Source organism: Apium graveolens, chromosome 4 (genome assembly GCF_009905375.1).
Source record: "Apium graveolens cultivar Ventura chromosome 4, ASM990537v1, whole genome shotgun sequence".
Taxonomy (NCBI): domain Eukaryota; kingdom Viridiplantae; phylum Streptophyta; class Magnoliopsida; order Apiales; family Apiaceae; genus Apium; species Apium graveolens.
This window is the reverse complement of record NC_133650.1, coordinates 80,835,580-80,849,282: the sequence shown is the minus strand read 5'-3', so window position 1 is coordinate 80,849,282 and position 13,703 is coordinate 80,835,580. Positions and strand designations below refer to the sequence as shown.

General features: G+C 31.9%; 1 protein-coding gene across 1 annotated transcript; it reads right to left on the bottom strand.

Moving 5' to 3' along the window:
• Positions 1-3,384: 3,384 nt before the first annotated feature.
• LOC141718109 (uncharacterized) lies at positions 3,385-8,247 on the bottom strand. Its single transcript, XM_074520475.1, has 9 exons — positions 7,677-8,247; positions 6,623-6,691; positions 6,073-6,519; positions 5,344-5,479; positions 5,046-5,208; positions 4,689-4,817; positions 4,321-4,515; positions 3,803-3,925; positions 3,385-3,694 (listed from the first exon to the last, which is right to left on the bottom strand). The coding sequence occupies exons 1-9, from the start codon at positions 7,846-7,848 to the stop codon at positions 3,602-3,604; spliced, it is 1,527 nt and encodes a 508-aa protein (XP_074376576.1). The 5' UTR covers positions 7,849-8,247; the 3' UTR covers positions 3,385-3,601.
• Positions 8,248-13,703: the final 5,456 nt, after the last annotated feature.

Sequence of the window (13,703 nt, the reverse complement as noted above, 5' to 3'; positions counted from 1 at the left end):
ATTGTCAAGTTCAAGAGTAAGCCAAACACATAACTTGATTTTCTTCAAAGAAATTTATCAAGTTTAAAGGAAAAATCAAGTATACACATTCACCCCCCCCCCCTCTGTGTGCAATTCATACCAAACAAGGGGAGATTTTTTGTTCAAGGGGAAACATTGACAGATGAACGTCAATGAGTTGATGGTGACTGTTAATTCGGTTGTGATAGGTTGAATGGGAGGATAGTCGAGTTCATTCCAATATGATAGTAATGGATTAATTGGGTGATTCAAGATAAATAAGAGTTGGATAATAATTGTATGTGCAACTGGATATTATATGATATATATTCGTCACAAAAGTTAGATTATTATATTTCAACTTGTATCACAAGTATATTAATACTTATACAATAGGGTATAATAAGTGCTAAGTTTGAGGTGGTTATATATTCATAGTCATAATATCATATTTGATAAGAATATTTAAGATGTTTTAAGTAAGGGGAGCGGAGTTGATTGGTTCAGTTTTAGACTTAAACCAAAACTGAAATAAAAAATAAAAACAACAACCATCGATTCGGTTTAAAAATTCGTGGTTCGATTATAATCGGATAGGTTTATGATTTAAAATCGCATCACACAAAATTAATAAAACAAATATGACTTCTATTCTTAAAAAAATAATAATATATGTAGGTAAATTTAAATTATATTATTAATATATATCCTTAATTACTACTCCATTCGTCCCTCTCATTTATTTATATTTTGGAGATAGTGTCCGACACATATTTTAAGGTACATATAAAATATGGTTTCATAACTTATATTTTAAAATTTCTATTTCTAACTAAAATTATAAACATCCATTTTATTAAAAAATGGAAATCATAAAAATAAGTTACGAAAATATGCTTTATATGTACTGTAAAATAGTTGTCGGACACTCTTTTTGAAATGCAAGGAAATGAGAGGGACAGAGGGAGTAGTTCAAACTAAAAACAAAGGAGATAATATAATTAAAACTCTTGATAAATATTATATTTGAGTTTATATATAAGTAACTTAACAAAACATATAAATAAATTTAGATGCAGTATTATATCGCTATGACTTCCGGAATTTTAGTTTATATATACTTCTGATCAAGATGCACAAGATCACTTAACAGATCAGAAGAGCATTTTATGATACTTACAGGGGATCAAAAGCCTAACAAATAATCTAATATATTATGGTCGGTGACAATTGGGTTTTATTAAAAATAGCACATTCAATTAATAAACTACTAGCTCTACATATAAAATATAAATAAATAATTTTAATTCTCTCTAATTTAAATACATATATACTCATAAACAACATATATAAACTTTTTCCACTCTTTCCTCGTCATTCTCCCATTGTTAGGAGAAAACTCGACCATTTTTAATAGTCAAGAGTCACACAAGGATGAGATGGGACCAAGATGGATTTCATATTTTTCTTGAAAAACGGTCTAGGTGCAAAGAAATTTGAAAAATGGCAAGCAAAAAATGAGGCTTAGACAAGTACTCGGTAATGATGAAGTCTATTCGCTCAACCTCAATAATATAATCAATTACTTGCTTTTCCTGAACAAGCAAAACTTACTCCACATGAGATTCTCCATCACAAGCATCTTCAATATCGTGTTACATGCAACTCAAAGAATCTAGCACAAGCACAAGCACATTATCCTTATTCAACTGACTTTCCATATTTGTGTACTCAACTTCATTTGTTCCTTTGACCTTTTTATCACTTTTCAAATGCATAAGACGTTTCACTTGAGTTTTAAGAGTCTCAAGAGACCTCGTTGCATCATCTAGTGCTTATTTTAGTTCATCATCTGCACGTTTGCACCTTTATTTAATTAAGTGAATTGTACCTATGTTCCAGTCTTTTTAGTTTAGCATATTAATAATCTTACTCCTCCACTTTAAGTTTATATTGAAGTAACCAATGTTCACGATAATAAACGTAGACTTCATAGTAAAATTTATCATGTTCACGCTCAATAAAATAGATACTATCTTTTATATTCTCAATTTCAGATTTTATGTGCTTGGACAATGCTTAGAACATTGCACAAATACAAAATGTAGGAGAATGAAGGTCTGAACTATCAAAAATCAGAAGTGATAGGGGCTGAAATGTCAAAAATCAGAAATTCCAGGGGTTAGACTGTCAAATTCAGGAAGTATAAAACTGTATTAAAAGTTTCTGCAAAACTCATGGACTGTTTTGTAATTTCTTAAAATTTCAAGGGCAGAATTGTAACTTCAGAAAACTTTAAGAACTGGTTTGCAATTTTTAGAAATTTCAGGGTATCTTATTATCACATTATTTATACGAAATTTCAATCCCGAGTCTTGTGATAATAATGTGATATAAAGTTATCTTAGCTTTTGAATGCTAAATTTCAATCTAGTATTTTTAGCATAAAAAAGAAAATCAATCCGGAAAATTGAGAAAAACCAGCCTAAGAACATGGGAGATAAAAAAGACCTAAAACAGCAAAGAATTTTGCAAAATGCAGTTGTAAGTTTTGTTCTTTTTCTTTTTTCTATTGTTCTTAAAAACCTATCGAGCAATGAAGAAAGACAGAGGGCAAAACAAAATCAAGTAAAAGTATAAATTAGACATGGCCACGAATCATGCATTGCAGAGATCATCATATTCATTCCGGCGACAGGGCTCCTCTGGCCGCATTTGGGATGACAATTATTTTACCAAGTCATGCGAGCTACGAACTCCAAGAAAGTTCCAAGAAGGCAACAATTATGTAACCAAGTCATGCGAGCTACCAACTACAAAAAAAATTCGACAAAGCAGATTCAGCTGCGAACCTATTAAGACGCAACGCCAGCCTTCTATGTCACTGCAACGTCAACCATCTGCGACGTTGCAGCGCCAGCCTTCTATTCCATTGCAACAACAATCATCTGCATCTTTGCAGCGCCAACCTTCTATTCCATTGCAGGCTCCCCCTTCACGGAAACAAAGAATTCAGAAGGCGAGGCCCAGAAGGTGTGAATGCCTTGCATTTTTCACGCAATGTGTCAGATAGTCTGCCTTATGTCTGGTTTCACATTCTGTAGCACAGAAGATACATGTACACTCTTGCCCATTCTTTGAATTTTCTTGCAATCGGAATGCAATGTATATAACTCATACCTAATTAGCTAATTCGTTTGTTTATATAATAAATATACATAAATTAATACATATTTCTTTCTTTATTATCACATTATTTATACGAAATTTCAATCCGAGTCTTGATGCATATAATCCTTGTTGTGTGAAGTTGAGGTCAGACCTTCCCCCTCTTGCCAGAAGATAGAATGAACACCATTTATCACAATTGATGATCAAAAGACATAGTATTAACGGCATATTTCATTTATTCAAGTCTTATTACATTTTGTATTAGAACTTTTCACTCAAGTTTTTAGTCCTATTCAATGCAATTGAGAGGCTGATACTTCGAGGTCATCAGATCCCTTTGGACTTGAAAAAATGCGGCAATAGAGAAAGAAGCTAACCACAAGTAATAGCTCCTCTAAAACTACTTAATGTGTGAGTTCAAAATTTTGATTTAGAACCCTAATTGATGGTAGTTGGTGTAATCGATTTCCTTCAAACGAACACAGCACAGAATGCACTCCGGCAACTCCTCGGCCTTGTTTCCCTGTTTCAAGTAATTACTAATTAGTACAAGTCAGTTGGATAAAAATTTAAGAATCTCAAGTAAACAGTTTAGTTCAGAGTTGGAAACAATCTTGATGAAGGTAGCAACCTGTATTGTAAGACCAAAATCTAGGATACAGAGTTTTAGCCTGTCTTGAAATGCTTCGAAACCTTTCCTTGATATGTAACTAAATCTGTGCATATCCAGATCAATTTCCAGATAATTTTCTCCCTGAAATAGTATCGACCAGATTTATTAGCCATAAACATCCTTTTGAGTTCCACCTTACACTTTACTGGTCGAACGCAACGTATAGATAATATTTAAACACATCTTCTAATCTAATAACCAATGCAGTATTAAGAAAGGTAATGGAACATTCTCCTATAGTTTCTCAGTAAAATTACTATTGAAGTTTTCCTTGGAAGGAGACCACATGGGAGGTCACTTACGTGGATGACTGGATGTTTTCTGAAGAACAGCAACTCTGTTGTATGCAGGAAAATATACATAACTTGACCGTATAAGCAATCACACAACAAAAACACAAGTACACGGAGTGACGGAGGTAAACTTTTTCTTCCTTTAGAAGAAACAAATTAGGGGATTAATGTTGCAGACATTACCAGGTAAAATTTATGTTGAGGACGTGATAGTACAGGCTTTTCATTGTAAGCATTCATGAGCTTCCTTTCAGCTGCACTTAAAGTGATTTCCTCCAAATTTGCTAGCCGGCCTAATATCTTCAACCTTTCCCTGAACGGAGCAATAGTATCTATAGCAAAACCCTTGACTTTCTCTACTTCATCATCAATTAATTTCTGTCGCATTAACAAGCATGCAAATATTAAGAAAACTAATAAGTAAAAGAATAATAATATAATAATTGAGTTTTTGACCCTTGGTAAATATTCTATGTGCAAGTGTCATTAAATGAAGAAAAAGTAAACTCAAAAAATGTATGAAGTGAGAAGTTAAAGTCACACATTCTCACCATGATATTTTCCTGAAACTGTAGAGGAAGTTCCTTTGAATAACCTTCTGATAGCTTGAAGTAAAGAACGTAACTCATTCCATCCCCATCATATTCATTCTCAAATATTGTGACGGGATATAACGGTATCTGAGAAAGAGAACCATGAAAAGGAAATTCAATATTGACCGGTGAATGCATGAAAACCAAAAATAAAAGCCCGTGGCATTACAAGTAACAAAGAAAAAATTACTTTGGTTTCCAGAAAGAATCTAATGTCTTAAATAAAATAAAAGTGTTAAACTGATACACTATTTCCACAAAAAATATTCTACTCAAATTTTAATGTAATATTCACAAACTGAGAAGTAGATATACCTGAAGATTTACTACCAGTACAGAAGGGATTTTTTCACACGATTCAATGACAGGAAGTTCAACAAATCGTGCAATATGATCGATTTTACGTGGAGATACAAACACGTCTACGCCAAAAGGTGAAAATGCAGCATAGTTTGGAGCAGCCTCTTTCTTTTTATCTCTGCCATATTGTTATGATGATTTGTAAAGTAAATCAATCAATATATATAATGATATATTGCTGAATTATTAATTAATAGGGTATCAATGATTTGTTGTACTGAGAATTCTAAACCAACCAAATGCATGTTCCCACCTAAAATAGTTCGGCCCTCTAACTTTGAAAGTATTTGGCTCAATAGGTGACCAGCTATCAGATAATTTTTTATCAATCGGGCAGTATGGAACTTGAGAACCTGCTATAGGCCTTCGTAGAAGAGCCCTGGGAGATACTGCGAAAGAAGTGAAATATTAATATACAAAACCAGGAAACCTTAGTATAAACTAATGAAACATCAATCTGGAACAAGACACATGTGTTGTCCAAGAAAATTGTACTCATGTCATATTGCGTGTGTAGTTAATGTTTACTTGCATCACTAATCAAGCCTACCAGTGATATACTGGAGGAAGGTGGGGATGCGCCTTGATCTGAACACAGAACAATGAAATTCATTGCCAGAGCTGCTACAATTGCTCAGCAGGAGTCCTGCGCGGATTACAGCGTTTCCGCGACTCTACCACCCAGTAAATTCTGTTATTGCTACTGCACTGTTCATTCTAGTTTCTCTTTAAAAGTTACTTATTTTTCAAATATTATCACTCATTGAAGAACTTTATACAGTTTATCTAATCACGCCATCAATTACTTCCTAAACTTATATTTTCTCCTCGCCTAAACAAGCAAGGGACCAGACAGATTTTAATTCTTATACCATACCAGTGCATTCTGACTCAATAGAACAGCATAATATAGCAAAAGACCAAAGAAATAGCATACACAAAGAGAGAAACTAGCATGTACAGATTAAAATTGAGCACATACATAGTGTAGGATGGGCTTGTCCATCCCTCCACTTGAAAGAAAGTCTTAAGGGTGCCTTTTTCTTTGGGCTCGAGCTTAGTGATTTTCTCTTCTCATCCGTTGAGGTAGTCCCGGCAAGACAAGGCAAACAATTATTAGGCAGAAGGCCACAATTGTGCAACATTCCCAGATCCCCGCTAGCATTTTCATCAACAGAATGAGTAGGGATATCATCCACCACAAATGATATTTTTCTGTCAGTTTGCAGAGCACTAGGTTTCTGTTGAGACCCTGTTAGAGCCACATCACTAGCAGTATCTCTCTTACATTCTATATATTCTTTTGATACTGTGCTTGCTTGTGGTACAGGATCTGATGTAGCGAAGGATGGAAAATTGCCATTGTAATGTTTGGAATCAGAACATCTTGGAGTTACAGTAGTTGATAAAGAGCCATCCTGAGACACATCTGTGAAAAATAAAGAATTTCAGAAAGCCTGAGGATATAACCATATTCAATATATACCGAATAATGTTAATGAACACAAATAAAATATAAATATTCTGCTTACCATCTTTAGTGCTGTAAAAATCATCATCACCGTCAGACTCGACAGTCATCACAGGGTCAAACCAGGTGTCTGAAATGGATGTTTGCACGATGAGAAAATGCAAATTCTATGAAAAACTAAATCTACATTGGATCTAGAGAAGCAGATAAAGCTATAAAAATTCAAGCTTTGGGTTGCAAGCCTATTTATCTTACTTTATATCCACACAAGTAGATACTATCTGCAAAATATTGTACCATATCTATAATTAAACTTACCTACCAACATCTACGACTTAATTACATGTTGAAACATATTGTCTCTTACAGAGCAGCTAAATTTTCACTAAGTGTAGTAAGAAGGTTCAATGTCACAGAGATCAATAAATTCAAATGTTTAACTTCCAGTATGGACCAACTTATATCTAAGATCAATGGAAGAACAAAAAGAAATCATTCATTCATTGCAACACTTACGAATGTAAATGTTTAGAATGTATTTTTCCTCTTCCTAAATTGATTCAGGTGGCTTTTAATAGTTACTGCCTGCCCCTGGTACTAAATTTGGAACTAGTAAATTAGTAATACATAATAGACTTGTACTACCACTAAAAGTACTAGATAAAATCCACACACAATTATTTCTCTTTCTTATCATTGGTCACATGGCCTGGCAATCCCAATTAAAATCAGTATCATATGCTGGTAATAACTAATAACCTAGTATAGATTCCCAAAATGATATGTAAATGTAATGTATCTGGAGCTGGATTAATCATGTAATTTCACAATGTACCAAATTAGCTAGCAGAGTTATAACCTGTTATGTCATTCTAAACTACATAAATAATAAAAAAAAACAACAAAACAAGCAAACAAAATCAATAACTAGGATTCAAAGGATAGCCTCCTACTACAAAGTTGATGCATTTGAATCCACACGCACCCTGTACTTAAAAATCTAATAAATTAAAAAATATATCACAATTAGCATAACCAATAACAAACAAATCACAAAAACAAATTTGGACCAATTAAACCAACTATTTTTAAAAATAAAAAATAAAAAAAGGTACCTTGATAAGTAGGATTGGCAATAGAAACAGAGGAATCAAGCTCACTGAGCTTATCAGAATCACAAAAAGAAGAAACAACAATCTTCTTTTTCTTGATTGATCTTTTATGGTTTCTTCCAAGAATACCCATTACACCACCACATCCTCTGGGCTTGGATCCACTTGATCCCATTTTCTCAATCAGATCAAGTTTCTTCCTTTATCAAACACCACCACCACCACCTTTATATACCAATTTAGAAGTCTCTCTTAAATATCAGATTTTTTTTAATTTGTTATCAACCCAACTAATAAAAAAGAAGAGAGCTTTGCACTGAAACAAATGTTTAATGACAACCAACCCAATTCTTTATATGATTAAAGAAGTGGATTTTTAAAGGACAATTATGTATGTAAAGATTAAATAAATATGAATGTGAATAATAAATAAATGAGAATAAAGAAGTGGTTGAAGTTAAGGGGGTTAATGGGATGGGAGAGCAGTAGTAGTTGACTGCCCCTGTTTGTAAATTTGTGTTGTGTATATGTAATGTAAGTATCCTGTAAGTGTGATGATTGCGTACGCAGCTTCTTGGGTGGAGAAGAATGAACACGTTGCTCTGTTTCTTTGTTTAATTATTTTCATATTATTAATTAGTTTTATTAATATTATATTGGTGTTATCCACGAGTGCATTTATATTTCTTGTCGACTGCATGCAACTCTCAGTCTCACGCGCTTATATTTTTATTTCTTTATACGCTATTCCCCCCTCTGTTCAACTATCACTTGCCTCAACATTATTATATCACTTGCCTCCACATTATTATAAAACTAACTCTGGTTAATGGTTATTGTAATATTTTTGTACATACTTGTTAAATATAATATATATTTGTTAAATGGGATATTATTATATTATGAGTAGTAGTTATTTGCGTCGGTATATAATAATTTCCGTTGTGATTATGAGTTTCTTCGGTATATATACTTTATAAACCGTGCGAGACACAAATATTTTTTAAAATCACGTGCATTAATAACCTACTCGCTTAAAATCCGTGCGATACACGGATCGTACAGATTTTTTTTAATATTATATATTTTTTTAAAAAAATTGAATTCCATTCTTAATTTTATTCATTTAAAACTTTAAATGGTATGACTTTATAATAATTATATTAGTAGACGTACATGTTCATAACTTTTTAGAACATTAAAACTTATTTAAAATGTTAGCATTGGCGGGGGAAATGTTATTTTAACAAAACTATTATTTTATTGAGGGTAAAAATATAATGTCTCCATTATATTGAGATCTTAAAAAAATTATTTTACCATGATGATTACTTAATCGATTAACAATAACTTTATAAAGGATATTTGAAAAAGACAATATTACTGATTGAACGATATGGTTTTATTGATAAATTTATGCGTATTTTTTTAAAAAATATTTATGTTTTAATTAAAATTTGATTTTTTAGTTCACATCAATAGGATACGAATTATACTTAATCTAATATTAATTATCTCGGATCACTGATTTACATTATTTTATTTTAGTCTGATGCCCAATACACCGACCAAATCAAACTAATTATTTTTAGTTTAATTTTTTTTAAAGTTTGAATCAATAAGATAATTTTGTTTTAGACTGAATAATTAGTATATATATTTCAATTTTTCTTGGTCAAATTGTCTTCTTATTTTAGTTTTGTGTTAGTCTGAATGAATTGCATAATGTATTTTTTTTATCCTAGATAAATAAAATAATATTATTTTATTTATCCAAGTTCACTAATATAATTTTTTAGGAGGATTGATAATACTATTATTTTATTATAGCCCGATTCACGTGATATATCAACTAAATTTTAATAATTATATTTAGTTTTTTTAAATTTAATTTAGCCCGAAGTAATAAATTAAAATAATATATAACTCGATATGAATGAAAATATAAATTGGTTGAAGAAATTGAATTTAATATAAATTATAATGATATAGAGTTTCATATAAAATAGAATTGAAATTGATAAAACAATAGAGGAAGTTGACTTCAGTATAATTAGAATAAGAATTACTCGACCCAATAATTAGAACTAAAATAATTAAGTAAGGTTAATTAAGTAATTTTAGCAAGTACCGATCGACCACCAAATTTTTAATATTTCGTCTATTATAATATAATATAGATGTGCATATTACATGAATGAAATATATGTAATTTTTGTGTTGTTAAATTAACTTTCTTCCAATTTTATATTAGACAACTAATAAATATTATTCGTAAAAGATGTACTCAAAAGTTTTTTTGAAATTTCGAATCTTACAATTATTGTCATGCTCATTGAGCATAAATATTAATTATTTGACAATATCATGTTAATTAATTTAGAGAAAAAAAATTAAGTTCAATTATATATTATTTGCCTTCATTTTCATCGTTCTGTGTGCATAACGGATGTGCTCTAGATATGAATACATTTCTATTATAATGAATTAGTAATATATATATATATAATTATAATTAATTTATAGATTAGATGTAATTAATATATAGTAATTTTAATTAAATAAATTGTCTCAATCAACCCCTATTTGCTCTATTATATATATAATAGATTAGTCAGATATAAAATAATAGATTTGTCGATATGCCTATTATACCAAAAAATATGTAACTTTTAGTATGTTACGAACATGAACGAGGATATATGTAACTTTAAATCTCAACTTTTTATCTTGATCTGAATTTATTCTTTAACTTTTAATGCATTTTTTAATATAAATAAACTAACTTAATATCAAAAAATGATATATTATTTGTTATTAGACTAAACTTATTGAAATAAAATATGTTGTACGCTTAATACGGGCATATTACTAATTTTCTTTAAAGTTGCAAGGGTTGCGGATTGTATTTTAAAAAAAAAAAAAAAAGAAATCAAATCTTTATAAATAAATCAGATTTTTTAATCATTTTTTTAAAAAAGAATCTATTTCAAAAGAACCCAAATAAAAGGTATCTAACTGAAAGCGCGTGATAGTTGTGAGAAATCCATGGGTTTAATTAAGGTGTGGTTCTTCGAGAGGGTGGAAGAAGATTGAGTTGTTTGCACGAATTATATATGCATGGGCCCTCTGTCTATGAATTCATTTGTATTTTTTTGTTTTGTTTTTGGATGATGTGTGATCAGGATTTTTTAATTATGAATTTTAGTACTCGGAGTTAGGAGTATTTTATATTGTTTGTAAGAAATTCGAGATTGTGGATTTTTTCTGGAGAAAGATTATTTTTTTGATGATAAGAAAGATTAATTCAAAAAAAAAATACATAATTTACAAGCACAATCAAGTTGAATAAACATAAAAAAGATCATGTTGTTAATTAATTTGATATTCTTGAGAATATATTAAATGATTTGTTGAAATTGATATATATATATTTACACGCTTTACCGCATCCGGTCTGATTTATCGGCCATAAAGGAAATTTATAATAATTAATGTTTTTTGATAAATATGATTTATAAATTTACAAATAAGTATTTTTCTTAAAAAAAATTCTGGCGAGAATCAACCCAGGAGCTGAAATGACTACGATAAACTTTAAAGCACTTCAGCTATCTAACCGTACTCCACCGATTAGTTATTTATTTATCTTCGAACCAAAATAATTACTTTTGTATAAATATATGGATTAATTGAATAATTAATATTACACTAATAAAATCAAAGTATCAAAAAATTGGTAATCTACCATTTACTCGGTACGATTGTTTTTGTAATCGATTTTCAATATTTGACTCTAAAAAATCGATCAAAAATATAATAAATTTTTTAGAACGTTATTTAAATTCATTACAACGAACTTAACTTTGTACAAAACATTTCAACACTTAAAATACATATAATTATTATATTTAAAGACAAATTTATCACCAAATCTTTAATTAATTATATTAAAATTCATTGTATTTTTGATAAAAACAAAATAAAAAGGTAAAAAAATATATGAAAAAAGGAAAATTATTATAAATACACTTCTTACTGGCGATCCAACAGCTATGATTTTAAAACAAAACCCGGTACGCGCAAAATATATGCGGAAAGGAGAGTTTCCGCGTATAATAATCGCGGAACGACTGTCCATTCCGCGGATATTATGCGCGGAAGGACTGTACTTATAGTTTAAAACCCTAAAACGATCACACTTTCATTTTTGTGCCACTTTTTGTCAAATTGGAGAGTAAATTTGAGGATTTATTACTTTTATTCATCCTTATTCACTAATTTCCATTTGGTAAGCTAAATTTCTTGCTTTTTTCTTGTTTTCATTATGGATAAGATATTTGTTAGATTTGAAGGTAGACTAGCTTTGAAAAGAAGTGATAAAGTTGTTCATAATGTTGTAAATAATGAATTTATTGATGTTAGTGGTAGTTGCTTGCATAATGATAACATAGATTATATGAATCTTGTTGATGATTGTGATGCAAATATTTTTGTTAGTGAACATAAGTTTAAAAATGAATATTTTCATGAAAGTAGTGAGTTATGCATGATAGTAGTGAGACAAGGATAATAGTGTTGTTGGTGAAGAAGATATTGTAATTCTTTTCTTGAGTCAAAATTTTCCTAATTTAGTAGTTGCGGAGAATGTAATTAGGGCTTACGCTTTGAAAAATTATTTTGCAATTAAGATCCAAAATACACAAAGGCGTTGTGGACAAATCAATATATGCCCGTACTTATGTTTATAATTTAGCAGAAGAAAACCGCGATAAAGAACCCGTAAAGGATGATGAAATTTTGATAGGATATGTCGGTAGTACGAAGAAGAAAAGGCGTAGAGATAAACTTCCTATAAGTGGATATAAATTTAGGATTTATTTTAAACAACTCCCAGGTACTATGCTGTGGCTCTGGAATTGGGTGTGGCTTCCCCACACGCATTCGTGCAATGTCCGAGTACCACTGCATATAGCCTATGTCATATCAATTGAGTCTTCCTGCTGAGCCACTACAACCTCGGGTGATGACTAAAATGGGTCCACTCACTAATCTCAGCAAACCATATACCCCTCCAGTCATAGGAATTGAACGGAATCATAGGCTTCATATACCATGTCATGTTAACCGCTGACCGTGGGATACCCTGTCTCAACCCGAACTGTCTCATCACCCTATCAGAATGCTGATACTCAACAACATCATAACATAGCATTAGAACCTTGGCAAGACCAAAGAAATGAGCCTCCCAATCCTCAGCAGATACGTCATGATCCCCATCTGAATCCTCCTCCACCTCGTGAAAGTGAGCATACAACATCCAGGCCACAATATCAGCTGCAACTCCATCAAACTCGCCTCTATAATAGGGCAAACTATGATGCGGAGCCAATCTGTTATCACGCCTACCACTACTCCGTTTCCTCTTAACAACAATCCCATCCCCAAGAACATCCTCATCCATAGCATCATCAAGAACATCATCAGCCTGCCCCTACCCTTCCCTCATTTTTACCTACCCTTACCCCTAACCTCCTTCACCTTTATCCTCTTCTTCCCCCTAACCTCCTTCCCCTTCACCTGCTTGCCTTCCACCTCCTTCACCTCCTTCCCCTTTTTCCCTTTCTTGCCCTTAGGCTCCTCCTCCGCCTCCTCCTCCACCTCTTCCTCCTCAGCAACCACCTCATCAACTGGCCTAGGCCAGAACTCAGCAACTAGATATGAATCCTCGGTAGGATCAAGAAGAGGTCTCCCAATCAAGAATCGCCCATATTTCCACAACTGCAACAACACCTATAAGAGAGTGAGGAAAAAAACCAACAAGAGACCAGGATCGCTCCCACACCTGTAGCGTTCGTCACGTACAACAAGCAATCCTCTTCGCCTCTTTCTGTGCTGCATGCTCCACCCCCTGTATAAATATGAAAGAACGCAGAACCCCAGGACCATGTATGCACACCCCTAAGAAAGCGGAGGTGTCTAATGTACCTCGGGTGCACCATGTGTACTTTATGCCGGCTCTGGCCCATG

Bases quoted from the DNA above. Each gene is read 5' to 3' on its own strand.
- LOC141718109 (XM_074520475.1), bottom strand. From the start codon at position 7,848: ATGGGATCAAGTGGATCCAAGCCCAGAGGATGTGGTGGTGTAATGGGT. The intron at 4,516-4,688 runs GTGAGAATGTGT...TTAATGCGACAG, and splicing joins AGTTTCAGGAAAATATCATG to AAATTAATTGATGATGAAGT. The intron at 3,926-4,320 runs GTAATGTCTGCA...ATACTATTTCAG, and splicing joins CTCAACATAAATTTTACCTG to GGAGAAAATTATCTGGAAAT.